Source organism: Rhizophagus irregularis, chromosome 18 (assembly GCF_026210795.1).
Source record: "Rhizophagus irregularis chromosome 18, complete sequence".
Taxonomy (NCBI): domain Eukaryota; kingdom Fungi; phylum Glomeromycota; class Glomeromycetes; order Glomerales; family Glomeraceae; genus Rhizophagus; species Rhizophagus irregularis.
In genome coordinates this window covers 644400-662516 of record NC_089446.1, presented here as the reverse complement: position 1 = coordinate 662516, position 18117 = coordinate 644400, and the positions used below count along the sequence as shown (strand labels likewise).

The window sequence follows — 18117 nt, the reverse complement described above, 5'->3', positions numbered from 1 at the left end:
CCTATCCCCCACTGTTCGCCCGCTCTATATATATTATTCGAAATTCGGTATAAATTATACTATGTATAAGTTAAACTTCGTATAAATTATACCAAGTATAAATTACACTTAGTATAAACTATACAAAGTATAAGTTACACCGTTACACTGCGGATCGCTGCTAATTTCTTGAACTTTCCATGTGGCGCAGATCCGCGTAACACGTGCTTGATGTTTTATCTGTACCGTGCTTGATGTTTATCTGTACGTGCTTGATATTTATCTGTACGTGCTTGATATTTATCTGTACGTGCTTGATGGTTTTATCTGTACATGCTTGATGGTTTTATCTGACCATGCTTGACATTTTTATCCATCCGTGCTTTATGTTTTTATCCATCTGTGCTTGATATTTTTGTCCGTCTGTGCTTGATGTTTTTGTCCAACTGTGTTTGATTTAATCCAACTATGTTCGATAATTTTATCTTTGTCAAAAATTAGTTTCTTTGTCAGCACAGGGTTGATATATTGTCGGTCACATGTTTTTAAGTTTAGCGTAGTTTTAAAAAAAATTTTTTTTTTTTATTGGCTTTTTTTTATAAACAAATTTTGTAGAGAATTTTTATTTTTAATATAGGCAAAGGCTTTGTTCGGTAGAATTTCTTTGGGAATTTTTTAATAAGATTTTTTTTGATAAAAAATTTCGTTAGAAAATTTTTTTCATTGATAGGGACATTTCTGAGTTTTTTTTTTGATGATAATTTCGGAGAATTTTTTTTAATAAGATTTTTTTTTGACATATACTTAATTTGTTGAAACAATTTTTTTTTTTAACAGGAGAGATTTTTTTTTTTTTGATAGAGAATTAATTGAGAATTTTTTTTTTTTGTAGAAAATTATTTGAAGAATTTTTTTTAATAGGGAAGATTTTTTTTTTGATAGATAATTTCGTTACTAGAAAATTTTTTTAACAAGTGAGATTTTTTTTTGATAGAGAATTTCGTTAAGAATTTTTTTTTAATAGGAGGGAGTTTTCCTTGATAAAGAATTCTTTTGGGAATTTTTTTTAATAGTATTTTTGACGGAGAATTTTATTAGAGAATTTTTTTTTTTTTTTGATAGAAATTTCATCATAGAATTTTTTTTTTAATAGGTAAGATTTTTTTTTTTTTTGATAGGATCATTTCGTTAATAATTTTTTTAACAGGAGATTTTTTTTTTTGATAGAAAATTTCGGTAAAGAATTTTTTTTTTTAATAGGGAAAATGTATTTTTTGATGGAAGATTTTCGTTAGAAATTTTTCTTAATCAGGGATATTTTTTTTGATTGAGAATTTCATTAGAGATTTGTTGGTTGAAAAGCCTTTTTATTTTTTTGATGGAGAATTTTGTTAGAAGTCTCAATAGAAAATTTTATTGAAAATAGTTTTTTTTTAATAAGGGTATCGAGAATTTTGGCTTGAAATTTTTTTTTTTAATAAAGAATTTCATTAGAGATCTTTTTTTTTATAAAAAATTGATTGAAAATTTACTGGAAAATTTTTTATTAAATTTTACAATTTTAATAAATTTTTACTCCTCTTCATCTTCCCATCACTTCTTTTAATCTTCCATCTCTCCTTTTCGTCTCCCATCACTCCTTTTTGTCTCCCATCGCTTCTTTTCATCTCTCATCACTCCTCTTCGTCTCCTATCACTCCTTTTCGTCTCCCATCACTCTTTTTCGTCTCCCATCGCTCCCTTTCGTCTCCTATCACTTCTCTTAATCTTCTCATTACTTCTTTTCGTCACTCATCACTCCTCTTAATCTTCCCATCACTTCTTTTCGTCACTCATCACTCCTCTTAATCTTCTCATCACTTCTTTTCGTCTCCCATCACTCCTTTTTATCTCCCATCACTCCTCTTCATCACCCATCACTCCTCTTTGTCTCCCATTACTTCTTTTCGTCTCCCATCACTCCTCTTCGTCTTTCATCACTTCTTTTTGTCTCCCATCACTCCTCTTAATCTTCCCATCACTTCTTTTTTTTTATCTCCCATCACTCCTCTTTGTCACCCATCACTTCTTTTCGTCTTCCATCACTCCTTTTCATCTCTCATCATGTCCTATTTCTCCTTTTGGTTCCTATCACTTCTCATTACTCTTTTTTACTCCCTTTCATCTTCTATTACTTTCCATTACTCCATTGTTATTTTATTTTTTTTCCTTGATCATTGTAATTTACTTATCTTTTTTATTTATTGTTATTGTTTCTTTTATTTGTACATTTCAATAAAAATAAATATGGTGATTTTATTCTTTAAAATCGTAAATGTGACTTAAATTTTAATATTTGTAAATAAGATTTCATTAAATAAGATTATTTTGAATAAATATGTTTGCAAAAAAAATTTTTAAAAAAATATCTTTTTAATAATAACCGATCAAAAATTAGATACATATTTGAAAAAAAAACCCAGGCGATGATCGCCCAGGCGACATTTAGCAATCCCAATTTTTATTTATATATATTAAAAGTATTTAAAATAGTAGATTTTCAAAAATGTGTTTATGCCAATTAATGATAAAAAGAAGAAACACTGCAAACAAATTTCTGCTATATACTTTTCTTAAAGTTAACATTATTAACTTTTTAATTTATGTCGGCTCATGCGGAGCTTTACTAGTATATAAAATTTGCTTAATTTACTATGCTACTTAGGATTCTATCATAGTTTTTTTTAATTTTATCTTAATCTTATTAATGTAATTTAGTGTTTTTTTAATTTTATAAAAAAAGATCTCTAATGAAATTCTTTATTAAAAAAAAAAATTTCAAGCCAAAATTCTCGATACCCTTATTAAAAAAAACTATTTTCAATAAAATTTTCTATTGAGACTTCTAACAAAATTCTCCATCAAAAAAATAAAAAACTTTTCAACCAACAATTCTCTAATGAAATTCTCAATCAAAAAAAAATATCCCTGATTAAGAAAAATTTCTAACGAAAATCTTCCATCAAAAATACATTTTCCCTATTAAAAAAAAAATTCTTTACCGAAATTTTCTATCAAAAAAAAAAAATCTCCTGTTAAAAAAATTATTAACGAAATGATCTATCAAAAAAAAAAATCTTACCTATTAAAAAAAAATTCTATGATGAAATTTCTATCAAAAAAAAAAAAAATTCTCTAACAAAATTCTCCGTCAAAAATACTATTAAAAAAAATTCCCAAAAGAATTCTTTATCAAGGAAAACTCCCTCCTATTAAAAAAAAATTCTTAACGAAATTCTCTATCAAAAAAAAATCTCACTTGTTAAAAAAATTTTCTAGTAACGAAATTATCTATCAAAAAAAAAATCTTCCCTATTAAAAAAATTCTTCAAATAATTTTCTGCAAAAAAAAAAGAAATTCTCAATTAATTCTCTATCAAAAAAAAAAAAAATTTCTCCTGTTACAAAAAATTGTTAAGTATATGTCAAAAAAAAAATCTTATCAAAAAAAAAATTCTCCAATAAAATTTCTATCAAATAAAAATTTTTAACGAAATTATCATCAAAAAAAAAATTTTCTAACGAAATTTTTTATCAAAAAAATCTTATTAAAAAAATTCCCAAAGAAATTCTATCAAACTAAGCCTTTGCCTATATTAAAAATAAAATTCTCTACAAAATTTGTTTATAAAAAAAAGCCAATAAAAAAAAAAAAATTTTTTTAAAACTACGCTAAACTTAAAACATGTGACCAACAATATATCAACCCTGTGCTGACAAAGAAACTAATTTTTGACAAAGATAAAATTATCAAGCATAGTTGGATTAAATCAAACACAGTTGGACAAAAACATCAAGCACAGACGGACAAAAATATCAAGCACAGATGGATAAAAACATAAAGCATGGACGGATAAAAATGTCAAGCATGGTCGGATAAAACCATCAAGCACGTACAGATAAAACCATCAAGCACGTACAGATAAATATCAAGCACGTACAGATAAACATCAAACACGTACAGATAAAACATCAAGCACGTACAGACAACATCAAGCATGTACAGATAAACATCAAGCATGAACAGATAAAAATATCAAGCACGTGATAGATAAACATCAAGCATGAACAGATAAAAATATCAAGCACATACAGATAAATATCAAGCACGGGACAGATGAAAATCAAGCATAAACAGGTAAAATGTCAGTCACGGAGTGACATTTTGTCTAGCCATGCTTGATATTTATCGCGCAATGTCTGATAATTTTGTCCAACTCGGCTTGCCATATATATAACGGTCAAAATATACATCATACTTAATCGGTTATCACATTATTAAACGTAACAATTAGGATCAGCATTATATCACAATTCACAAAGGAAAGTGATTGTGATTTGTGACAAAGGACATATAGATCATATAATATAATGGAGATCGGAATGATGTACATTGTGACAATGACAATTGAGAATTTAAGATTGTAAGAATTTATTAAAAATATTGAAAAAGAAATTAACTCAGCCCGAAATATCTAAATTGAGTAAAGACGACATCGTTTGGATCGAGTAACTTAAAAGTTATAATTTTGGAATTAAAAGTGGGCGTAGTAATTCAAGAAGCATATGGGGAAATTATCGATAAATATTAGTAATTTGGAAAATTAGAATTATTTTATCAAGGATTTTATTGTTCCGATATTATTCTAATGATGGATTAAGAAGAATGATATTATTTCTTTAAGGGAGACTATCGAAGTTTGATTTTAGGATTAATAGTTGAATATTGAAGATTATTTTTTGTTACTAAAACTTTATTATTTAATATTTATTTCGTTATATTATTTATTTTGTTTAACCAAGCGAGAACTCGGGATAATATTTATTTTATTGTATTTTGATATTATTAGTAAAGAATCATTTAGTGTAGCTAGTGGTGGCAACGTGATTTTTCACGGGTACTAGGCTTACAATACTACGCCAGATGTTGAGTGAAATCACTGCGCCGATGAGTCACATGTTAACGATCACGATTTTCACAGCGATCAAAAGATCAAGAATGGTAATAATAAATCCGATTTGGCTTTGTACATCTATAAAGCCGGAAAAAATGATTAACATCGTGATGATGTTCTTCTAGAATCAAGCCGAGAAATAAATCATCATATCTTGTTAATACTTTTCAGAATATACTCGTTTGATTGATTGCCGATATTAATGATGAGAATAAAAGTAAGTTTGAATGTTTCGCTTTATTATTTGCCTATAATTTGCACAAGGCAGATAAAAGGATTTACTAATTGCCTCACCTTCTTTTTATATGATTTCCAGCGGCCCAAGAATCGAATTTGGAATAAATCTTTGGGGAATTATGATGGCATCACGGAAAATCAGAGATCAACGGATTCGCTACAAGACATAATAAAAATCTTGATCGCCAATCATATGGGAATCATGTCCCTTGGATCATCAAAGTGGTCTTTTTTGTTATCATTATTACACGGGAAAGTTCGAGAATATTACGCGTCTAAAAAATGTTAGATACAAAGTTCGATAATATATCTTTCGAAAGAAGAGCAGCCAGTTCATGAAAGATAGACTGAAATTGTTCATATGAACAAAAGTTGTATTAGTAACATTGTTTAGAAAATGAAAGAGAAGTCGTAATGATTTTGAATTAATAATAATAAGTATATTACAAGTATAAATATAAAGTATTCAACATAACCAAAATAAGTATAGTCAATTAATAAGTACAATAATTTATTTATTTAATTACAAATTATAGCGCTTTGGACATGATTATAATACAAAATAAAAAAATGGTAAATATAGATACATTTTAAGAAGAAAAGAAAATTGATAGTTCTATAATGGTTAAAGATCAAAACTATTAATATTATTAATGAGAATAACTATTTATTTTTCTCTCTATGTGAGGTTCTCTTATTAGATTACTATCAAAAAATTTTAATATTTGTCCTTTTTGTCATCTTTTTTGTCATCGTATCCGTATTCGTCGTCGTACTTATCCTTTCCATCGTAGCTGTCGGGGTAGGAATCGTAGCTGTCCTTCTCATCCTTGTAATCTTTTTCATCAGCTACTGCACTACGTCTGTAATATTTTTCTTTTTTGTCCTTTTTGTCATCTTTTTTGTCATCATATCCGTATTCGTCATCGTACTTATCCTTTCCATCGTAGCTGTCGGGGTAGGAATCGTAGCTGTCTTTCTCATCCTTGTAATCTTTTTCATTGGCTACTGCGCTACGTCTGTAATATTTTTCTTTTTTGTCATCCTTCTTTTTGTCATCTTTTTTGTCATCGTATCCGTATTCGTCATCGTACTTATCCTTTCCATCGTAGCTGTCGGGGTAGGAATCGTAGCTGTCTTTCTCATCCTTGTAATCTTTTTCATTGGCTACTGCGCTACGTCTGTAATATTTTTCTTTTTTGTCATCCTTCTTTTTGTCATCTTTTTTGTCATCGTATCCGTATTCGTCATCGTACTTATCCTTTCCATCGTAGCTGTCGGGGTAGGAATCGTAGCTGTCCTTCTCATCCTTGTAATCTTTTTCATTGGCTACTGCGCTACGTCTGTAATATTTTTCTTTTTTGTCATCCTTCTTTTTGTCATCTTTTTTGTCATCGTATCCGTATTCGTCATCGTACTTATCCTTTCCATCGTAGCTGTCGGGGTAGGAATCGTAGCTGTCCTTCTCATCCTTGTAATCTTTTTCATCAGCTACTGCACTACGTCTGTAATATTTTTCTTTTTTGTCCTTTTTGTCATCTTTTTTGTCATCATATCCGTATTCGTCATCGTACTTATCCTTTCCATCGTAGCTGTCGGGGTAGGAATCGTAGCTGTCTTTCTCATCCTTGTAATCTTTTTCATCAGCTACTGCACTACGTCTGTAATATTTTTCTTTTTTGTCCTTTTTGTCATCTTTTTTGTCATCATATCCGTATTCGTCATCGTACTTATCCTTTCCATCGTAGCTGTCGGGGTAGGAATCGTAGCTGTCTTTCTCATCCTTGTAATCTTTTTCATTGGCTACTGCGCTACGTCTGTAATATTTTTCTTTTTTGTCATCCTTCTTTTTGTCATCTTTTTTGTCATCATATCCGTATTCGTCATCGTACTTATCCTTTCCATCGTAGCTGTCGGGGTAGGAATCGTAGCTGTCCTTCTCATCCTTGTAATCTTTTTCATTGGCTACTGCGCTACGTCTGTAATATTTTTCTTTTTTGTCATCCTTCTTTTTGTCATCGTATCCGTATTCGTCATCGTACTTATCCTTCTTATCATCATCATAATAATATGTAGAAGGTGCGTCACGTTTATTATTCAATTCAACATCAGAAATAGGAGTGGGAGCAGCATTAACTAATAATTTTTTTGAAAAAAAAAAAAATTTAGTAAAATTAATTTTATTTATTTACATAATAATTTAATATTCAAGTTTTCTATTATTATTATTATTTACCATTAAGAGCCGAAACTCCCAAAGCCGTTAAACAAACAAGAGTTGTGAATTTCATTTTTTTTTTATATTAAATTAGATCCTTTTATTTTTTGATCTCGATCTTTTTAATTATTTCAGATCGAACTGAAGAAATTTTTGAAGGGAAAAAACGAGTGTTTATATAATTTTTTGAAAATCAAAAAAGATTCTTAAAAAAGTTCGTATATTTTAATTTTTTGGAGTGAATAATTCCTTCAAATAGAAATCTCATAGTTATTATTCAATCAACTTTTTTTATCTAAGATTTGATTGAAATTGTATTAAAAAGGAACGTAAAAGGAAAATTCATAGCTATTATGATATAATAAAATAATATATTTATTAATAGGTCATTTTTCACCAAAAATCCTTTAAATCCTTTTTGGTGGAAATGAAAAACAAAAAAAAAAAATTAATTAATTCATATTATCAGAGATATTATACGAAATATATTTTTAGCTTTTCATACTTTTCTTATGAAGAATGGTAATTTCATAGATACTGTATCATAGGATATAAAAATAAAAAAAAGATTAAATGTTTATCATTTTTTTTTATCAGTTTAACTTAAAGTAGAAATAATGATAGTAAATGATAGTCATGCAGGCAACGATCGACAAATCTTTTCAGCCTCTCAGCCCTTAACAATTTTGTGTAATTCTGGCTGGTATTATCAAAAAAAGGAAAAGTTTACGCCAAATAAATTCTTGAAATTCTTGATTAATATAAAAAGTTATTTCATAAATAATCATGAACACAATATCAGATATTCGTGCATGAATATGAGGAAAAAAAAAAAAATTTATTATTTTTTTTAACGGGAATTCATTGAAAAATTTAAAATTTTAAGTGTACAATACAGTGTATGGCTATTTTAAACTTTATTTTTAAAAATTAATAGAAATGTTATTAATAATTTAATATTTATTAATACAGTATAACCATAATGAGTAACTACAAAATTTTAATAATCATACAAAATTATACATACTTTCACACATGTAGTAAAAACGATAATTATTTTTATGATTTATCATTTATGATTAATTTTTAATTTTTAATTTTTATAATTTTTTACAAAAAAATTAAAATCCAAATAATTTTACGAACGAACTTCACCCAACTTCACCTAAATGTCACGACATATAAGAAATCGTCTATGAGGCCGGACACATTAAATGGTACGTATATTATAGTTTGCCGGATGGACGTATGAATAAGTGCGCACTGTAGACTGCAGCCACTGCAGGGTTCACGCCTCGCATGATACATGCTTGGTGTATCCAAGGTTACAGCTGAAATCTTCCGGATGGTAAAACTGTTATGGTCAGGAATCGTTGTAAAGTTTACCACTCCAGTTGTATAGGTTTGGTAGATTTTCAACGATGACATACATACAGTATGTATACTGGTGGCTGCAGACACTTATGAATGTTTGTTAATTATAGGTGCTGATCTCAAACTGGAATTTTATTCGTTTATTGATCGTAAATATAGGGCTCCGTTTACTCGTTTAGTATTAAAGATAGAGCTTAGCGCAGAGAAGAATATTTAATAGGATAATGATAATTTATAATTAGTAAATTAAATAAAATCAAAAAAATTTCACTTTATTATTTTTAATAACGAGTAAATAAAAATATACACAAATATAAAAAATTAAGTGGCTTTTCAAAATTACAAATAAAATTTTAAATTACAAAGATTCTTTTTTATAAGTTATTATGAACTAATAAATTTTAAAAATAATAGCACCAGGCTATTTTGTAATGAATATTAACTACATCATTAGGTATAATTTTCGGTTAAAATTGATCTCCATTTGACATGTAATTAATAATCGAAGTCGTCCTCAAAAAGAATTTTCCGTTTACATTATAGAACATGAGTTTGTAGGATTACCGGGTTTTTCTGTTACTTCGGAAGTAACAATAACAATTGGTTTAGAGGTAATAGTAGTTGGATTCATTTTTGATTAGATTTACTTGAGAAAGAAATTTTGAGAATTTAATATTTTTTTGATTAATTTGAAATTTGATTAGTTGATTTTTTTTTTCGTTCTTTTGTTCTTTGAACTTTTTTTTCTTTTTGATAAGATTTTACAAGACGAAGTCCGAAGTGTATTTATAATAAATCGAACAAACAAATTTTTAGGTGTTCAAAATATCTATTATCATCGTAAAAAATTAGAATTTTACATAATTTACATTGTTTTATCATTATGTATTATTATTTCCTTTACTGTGCATCATATTGTGTTTGTTTTGATATTCTCCCTTAATGTTTCAAATTTTAAACCATTATTCTGGCCAAATCGGGTCGGGTAAAAGATTGGTATAAATCGATTGTTACTTATATAGTAACAATATTCATGCGTTACCATCAGCCATATCCCAATAAGTAAATTGACCGCACAAATTAATATTCTTGGTTAGAATAATATTTTATTCGTGCATAATTTGAAACTAAATATTTTTTTACCACGAAACAGTCGAAACACGTCTCTGCATGATAACGATAATATCTTTATTTGTAATATATTAAATTAAACTAAAACAAACGAAATTCAAAAACAATTATTATATATTATAATAATATATTCGATATATTCAATAAACCTTTTTGTTAATTGATATTCTGACGCTATGTAAAAGTGAAAATCATAATATTTCTTGTTAATACAATATTTATTTGAGATAGCGTGCAATAAAAATGAAAATGTAATTTCCATCGGACGAGTTATTCCAGCAGTAAGAGTTTTTCTCAATCATTTCATTAAAAAAATGGACAAATAAATAATAACTAAATAATAATATTATTTCGAGATAATAACGATGAAAAATTAATATTAAAAAATAAATACAGTATTAGTAGTCATCAGAAATAATTTATAATAAGTTCAACAAAATTGAATAAATTTTATTAACTAGATATTCGAGAATACCTAAAATTTTAAATTTTACAAGATTCTTTCAAAAAGTAATCCTTGAAAAATTTAAATTAAAAGTGTAGTCGATTTATTTTATAAACGTTAGCGCTACAATGAAGATTTAAAGTTGTGGAACCATCTTCCTATTTGGATTAGTATCAGTGTTTAACATTATCAAGCATTGATTTATTGGATTAATGTTACTTCAGAAGCAACAATGATAACTGGCTTGACAACGATGATTGTTCGATTAATTTTGATTGTTGTTTGAACATTTTTAAAAATGGTTAGACTTAATTTATAATAATTATTCGATTATTGTTAATCTTAAATTCTTAACAATAATTCTTATCATCTAGAGCTTATTTCTCATATTTCTCTTAGTGTTTCAAGCGTAATATTAACCATTTTTAGAATTTGACAACCATTTTTTAAAATGTCGTGCACAATTGGTCGATTGGTACATGATATTATTGAATGGTTTAAATTGATGTCGATCAAATAAGCCAGTGACAAAAAAAATTTCAAAAAACGTGTAATGTATGAAAATCATAGAACACTTTTTTTTTTTTTTATGTTAAAAACCTTATCACGTTCTCAAAAGGTTGACGCGTGATTGCTAATGTACCTTATATAAGGTTTTTAGCACAAAAAGCAGAGACTGGAATTGTCGTCAGCTTAAAAGTGTCACTTACGTGGCACAGTCTGAGCCTGTCAATGGCCTCAATCGAAAACAGCACGGACAGTATATATTAGGCCTGTTCAATTATGATCGTCCATTAACCAATCCTATCATGTGATCAAAATCTAAATTGAGTACTTACATGGGCTTATTGAACGGTTAACCTTGGTCACCTTATTTTTCGTATAATAAAATATTTTTCTTTTTTAAAATGGCAAATAAGCAATACCATAAAGGTATATTAAACTTTTTGAGGGCGCGTATCAAAACTTCACTAGACACCAGACACGTTAAAAAAAAAAGTGATCAAAATGATACCACAATTTTGTTGTTCGGAAAGTTCGGATCGTTGATCAGGTCACACAATTTCATCAGCCAATAATTATCAATTCAAAATCCCGAACGAGGGAACGCAAACTGTTCGCATAATCAATTTATTTATATCACGTGACATGTACAAATCTATTGGACAGATCTTAAAATGCTTAGAAATAAACGGTCCCACGCCGCGCTTCGGATAATAATAAATGAATGTCACTTTAAAATCACTGACTACCGGTATGATAATTGGATAAATTAGTGTTGTAGCAATATAATGTCGAATACGCAATATTTGTAATACTCCGGCGTGAACACCAATAACAAATTGTGTTCAGTTAAATTCTGAACGACAATAAAGCGTATATTTTTTTTATTTTATTTTTATAAGAATTTTCTTGTAATTGTGTATCGTAAAATTATTAAATTTATGATTACATATTTTTCATTTTTTTAGTACCATTATTTGGATTATTATATTGATGAAGTTTATTTTTATTCGTTTTACACAGGCAATCTCGATAAATCGGATCTGTTGGTTCCAGAAAAATATCCGATATATCAAGACATCCGATATATCGAAAAAATCTCACTAAACCGGATTTATATAAAATTATACGAAAAATCCGAAATATTAGGATATCACGTGATTTTTCGTTCAAAATTTTAAAATTCGAAAACGAGCGAAAGATATCCGATATATCAAAAAATCTTCTTATACCGGATTTTATATAAAAATTATGTTAGGATCCAGCATATCAAGATATACAGGAAAATAAAGCTATTCCCAAACTTTGATTAAAATATTTAAAAAAAATGGTAAAATTGTATGCAATATTTGTAAAGAATTTCGGTATAAAATGATTAATTTTAATTCTAATCAAAATTAACCATTTCAACCGGAATTAAGCATTTATTTTTAAATTACAATAATATAAAGGTATGCTAAAATAAAAAGGATACATTAACACCAAATTTGGAAAAATTCGATATATCAAGATTTTTTTTGATATAACTGATATAGAATCAAATCTGACTTATGAAATATCGGTATATCGCGATTGTTTTACAGCTGTTTTCATAAGACCTGGGACAAACTAAATTTTTGAACCCGATCCGCCGATCCGCCGATCCGATATTTTAGCTGGGCACGTATCCTGATTTGATAGTTTGATTTGCAAAACAAATAACTGAACCGGATCGGTGGGTCGGCGGTCGGGTTCAAAAATTTATTTTGTCCCAGGTCTTATGAAAACAGCTGTAATATGACAGATTTGGTTCTGGGAGAAAAATCCGAAATAATACAGTACAATCCGGTTTATCGAAGATCCGATTTATCGTGATCGCCTGTGTATAATCTTTTACATGTACGCTGATTATAATAGTCATCAATAATAAATAATTACCCAATAATTAAGAGAGTAATATAAAGTATTTTTATATAAAGGAAATTTACCAAGTTTTCATTTAATCATTAATACTTATAATAGGAATTAGAGACTTTAAATTACATTTTATTTGAATATAAAATTATATTTTAAAATCCTTTTGACTTCATTCATTTATGGTTTATTGATAACAAAATTTAGTTACAAATTTTTGTCCATTGAGTTCATTCCTTGTAAATGCAGTGATTTTATTCGGATCAAAAGTTAATCCAAAGTTAATGCTTCTATTGTCAAGATGTGCATCTAATTATAATAATTAAATTATATTATTAATAGTTAACCATTTCAATTAAAAGAAGTATGATATTTAAAGTTTACCTGGAAGATCAACATTTAATACTCCAAGTAGTTTCATTCCCGGTTCATCAATGTATGTTGCAGATTTTTCATTTGTGTAGTAAACTTCAAATTTTGCGTGTGTTTGACCCGATTCGGGCTTAAAATTAAAAGTAAAGTCCTGATCTGATGTAACCTCAGTGCCTCGTTTGACCAAAGAAATAAATTTAGAAATTTTTCTATCAGAAGTCTTTCTATTAGGAGGGTCATCATCTTTCCAATCTGAGGTAAATTGAATGCCATAAGTGTATTTGAGAATACTTGAAGAAATATCGTTATTTCCTAATTTATTTAAATTTGGATTTAAAAGTAAAAGTCCATAATCCGCCGCTCCACGTGAAATTGCATCTAAAGGTGAAATAATTTTCACAGCATGATGAAATTCTTGTTCAATTCTTCTTCGTAAATATTTATTTCCACTGAATCCTCCAACTAAAAACATTGCTGAGCAAGTTTCTTTGTTATTTAAAAGTTGTATGTGTATTAAACGAATAATTCTATCTATAATAGGATCGAACAATTTTTTTATGTCATTATATTCAATGTCGATCAACCAGTTATTTGCTTCCATGATTTTTTTTGTTTCTTCACTGACATATTGCAATAAATCTGGGATTTTTTCTTCAACATCTAATGTATAACTAAATTTTGTATTATCATCTCCTGCAAAAGATTTCTTTACGCGCTGACAGAATTCAAAAACAATGTATCGAAATTTATTATAATGACTTTTCTTTAATAGATCTATGGCACGTGTCTCAAATTTTTCATTTAATAACTTAATAAATTCATCATCAATAAATGTACTTCCACAAAAATCTCTAATGAGTTCGGTAACCTCACTTAATTGTAATGGATTATTTCCTACTATCTTATGAGTAGTTATATCTATAGTACTACCACCACAGTCAATAATAATAAACGTCCCTAAAAAATTATATGAAAATTAATAGAATAATTCTTTAAAAAATATTCAAATAAATAATTACAATCTTACTTCCTATGGATAACAAGTTATAATTCGGTAATTCATTTTCCATGCAATAAATTGCTGCAGCTTCAGCTGTAAATAAGAAACAAAATAATTAAAAAAAAAAAATGAATTTGACGATTATTAAAATTTTTTTTCTAAAACTTACATTCTGTAATGAATTGTAACTTTTCTGAAGATTTACTTTTAATGAGTTTTGCATTGTATATACATTCCCTCATAATATCTGTCTTCTTCTGAATATTCTGCAGGAACAGTAAAAACTAATAATACATCTTCGAAGTAATTAGCTTCTGGCATGCGTCTTGCAACTTCACTTTTAATATCCTTAAAAATTTCATTCAAGCAAGTAAATAATTTAAAATAATAATATAGTTTGTTACTTGGAATTTAATCCATACCTTTCTAATCTCTTTAAGATAATCGGCAATGGCTCTTTTATATTCGATTGGAAGTTTTGGTTTTAAATTATCTGGCAAGCTGCCCAAGTGTAATTTAAATAATTCAACAATATTGAATCTGGGACATTTATTAATATATCCGCAAGCTACCACTTCACTGTAGTCGTAATTATACACAAGAATTGTATCTTTTTGCCGTGACAACCAACCAGAAGATTCTTTAGTAACAATGTTAATGAAGAATGCAGAGGAAGTTGTTCCAAAGTCCAACCCAACAACGAGTTTAATATCGGAATAAAGCTTGGATTTTTCTGTATCTATATCTATACCTTAAAAATGCACAAATCATTTTAGTTTCATATTTAATCGAATTGATAATTTTAAAGTTTACTGTTACGACGTACTTTCATTAAAAGAACTTAATGATCCAGAAAAAATTTCGAGATTAATTATTGGTGGTTTATTCATAATTTCTTTTTTTCGTTCATCATATTTATTAGTTAAAAACATTTTTTTTTCAGTAATTTTAATGTCATTTTTTTTAGCTTTATCTGAACCAAGTATTCCCAGATTATTTTGTAAATTTTGAGAGATTATTTCAAGTTGTTGGAGTTGTTGAAGTTCGTCACTTTTTTGTTTTTCTAAATTTTTGACATGTTGTTCAAGTTTTTCATATTGTTTATTTCTTTCTTGAAATTTTTCAAGTTGTTTATCTTTCTCTTGAAGATTTTCTTTTAAAATTTGATTTTCTTGTTGAAGATTTTGATTTTGTTGTTTAAGATTTTGATTTTCTTCTACTAAATGAACGCATTTTTCGTTTAAATTATTAAAATCTGTTATAAGTCTTCCAATAACTTCTGATGACATGTCTTTAATTTTTTCTAAAGTGATTGCAAGAGTTTTTATAAGTACATACAACAATATTAATAAACTTTTTTTATAACGACAATGATTAGTATGAAAATTGAGTATGATCGCTTATAATAAATTCGTGTAACATGAACTATTAATTATCGTGTGATCCTTGGAATCTAAAAAACTGTGTAAATTCTGTATAAAAATATAGTGTTAAAATAAAAGATGTACTTTTAAACTTTTTTTTTCATAAATTCCATATTTCTAAATTTCTTAATCTAACAATATGCTCACAATATTACCCACCATGAGATCTACCACAACAATTTCTAGACTTAATACGTTATTAATTAATACATAGGAGAAATCATTTTCTTTTCATATTGTACTGATTGTTTAATAAATAATAAAAAAATATTTCACTTTTAAACATAAAAAGAATAAAAAAAATAATTGATAAACTCAAATAATATTTTTTTATTGTATCGTTCATACCAGATACAGAGCCGGGTCTAAATGATCAGCAAGAATGGCAAATTACATCATAATGACAAACTTCATCATTCAATCATGTATTAATAATAATGCGATCATGAATAAATTTGTTTCGAACGGTGAATTATAAAATCCCTAATAGAAATATTAAGCGATCGTTAATAATATAGGAATAAAAGAATACATTTGTTTATCTTATATATATATATGAAAGTTGATAAGGAATTAGAAAGATTGAAAGGAATGGATTATCACCTAATGGAACTTCTTCAAAAAATACTACAAAAGTAGGTGGTAAATTACCAAAAAAGGTTCTATTGTGGAATGATTTCTTTGATATGCATAACATTTTTTTATTTTGGATTCATAAAGTTACCATTAAATATTTCAACTATTTCAATTATTTCGTTCGCATAATTTACGAGTCGTCACGTGTTTAATAGATTAAGCATTCTGATTGGTTTATGCAATGCGAACAGACATTATACGACTGGCGCTGCCGCCTCGACTATAATTTTATGTTAATTAGCAACTTAATAAATTAAATCAACTATTATAATAAATCTTGCAGAAAATTAGTTTTATTTATTTATTTTTTATTATTATTATTGTATTTCTTATACTAACGATAAACGATTCTTCATAATAATTTTCATATTTTTTTTATATAACATAAAAATGAACGTATTTAAGAGAGTTTAAAAGGTATTAATATATATACAAATAAACTTATTTTATTTATTTTATTTTATTTTTATATCTCGGAGTAAAATCAGTGTCAGTAATGACTACATAAAAACATTATACATGAATCGAAAAATAGTACTATAAGAAACTGAACAACCAAGTCGTCCTAAGACCACTTTACTCAGGTGGAAAAATAAAGAACCCAATAGCCGATAATTCCCTCCGGGAATTAAAGGCTCGCACCCGAAAAGAAAAAGAAAAAGATATAAAATTAAGAATTATGGTTAATAAAATATGATAAGAAACTATGATAAGAAAAAGAATCCAAAATATTATAATCATCAAATAAAAGTAAATTTTTATAATTAAACCAATAGCAGAAGGGGGATTTGGTGTTATTTATAAAGCAATTTGGTTAAATAAAACTCCTGTTGCCATAAAAAGATTTCAAAAATCGTAGGATATTAGCAAACACTTTTTAAATGAGGTAATTAATTATATAATATTTAATTTAATTATTGTACATTTTATCGCTAAATTGAATTTATAACTTTTAGCTCCATCGATGCTATGATTCAGTCTTTATTGTTAAATATTATGGTATTACGCAAGACCCTGTAATAAAAGACTACATGTTAATAATGGAATATGCGAAAGGCGGAAATTTACATAGTAATACCTTACGTCGCACCGGAAATATTTCAAGATGCTATATTTTCAAAAGAGTCCGACATATATAGCTTGGGTATGATTATGTGGGAATTAACAACAGGTTGTAAGCCTTTTTCTAGTCGAACATGATGCTGGACCTTTTTTCAAATTATTGATGGTAAAGACCTGAAATCACAATTGATACTCCTGAGTGTTTCGCTAATTTAATGAAAAGTCGTTGGGATTCCGATCTCTTAAAGAGACCTTCCATAGCAGAAATTAAAGAAATCATTGATGGTTGAAAAGCGTAACGAAACTGAAATAATATTTAGTAACGCTACGCTGAGGAACAACGAACAGGATTAATACAATTGAAACAACTTGGACCAATGAAAAACAACATCCTGGCGCTATTTATACTAGTAGGCCTATAAAATCTCATATTTCTCAAGTTTCATCTTTTAATTCGTCATCGACTATTTCGAATCAAGGTATGTATTTATATTTTAAAAATTAATTAATGATATAGTATTATTTATTTGAATAGTTTAATAATAGATAAAATTTTTATTCTTTACAGTATACACTTCGGAAATACTCAAAGGTATTGAAATGAACTTATTTAATACATTTAATACAGAAAAAAAGATTGTTATCTAACTTCTATTAACAAACTCAGATAAACCATTTTTAAATCTTCAAGGTCTTCGTCTAATCAAATCATCATCTGGTATGTACAGTACTATTACTTAAAAAGTTTCCTTGATTTTATATTAAGTTTATCTTTCTATCTTATAGGATATATTTCAAACGATTTAGATTTTTGATATAGAAATAAATACTCAAAGGTAATGAAATGA

At 27.5% G+C, this 18117-nt stretch overlaps 2 protein-coding genes across 2 annotated transcripts; both read right to left on the bottom strand.

The window, feature by feature from the left end:
* Positions 1 to 5928: 5928 nt before the first annotated feature.
* OCT59_009778 (uncharacterized protein) lies at positions 5929 to 7501 on the bottom strand (the record flags this gene model as incomplete). The annotated part of the gene is made up of 2 exons (XM_066132597.1): positions 5929 to 7346; positions 7447 to 7501. The coding sequence occupies 2 exons, from the start codon at positions 7499 to 7501 to the stop codon at positions 5929 to 5931; spliced, it is 1473 nt and encodes a 490-aa protein (XP_066000225.1).
* A 5461-nt stretch (positions 7502 to 12962) lies between these two features.
* On the bottom strand, positions 12963 to 15436 carry OCT59_009777 (uncharacterized protein; the record flags this gene model as incomplete). Its single annotated transcript, XM_066132595.1, has 6 exons — positions 12963 to 13084; positions 13160 to 14104; positions 14175 to 14240; positions 14317 to 14413; positions 14570 to 14898; positions 14974 to 15436. 6 exons carry the CDS (start codon positions 15434 to 15436, stop codon positions 12963 to 12965), a joined length of 2022 nt encoding a protein of 673 aa, XP_066000224.1.
* Between the last annotated feature and the right edge of the window lie 2681 nt (positions 15437 to 18117).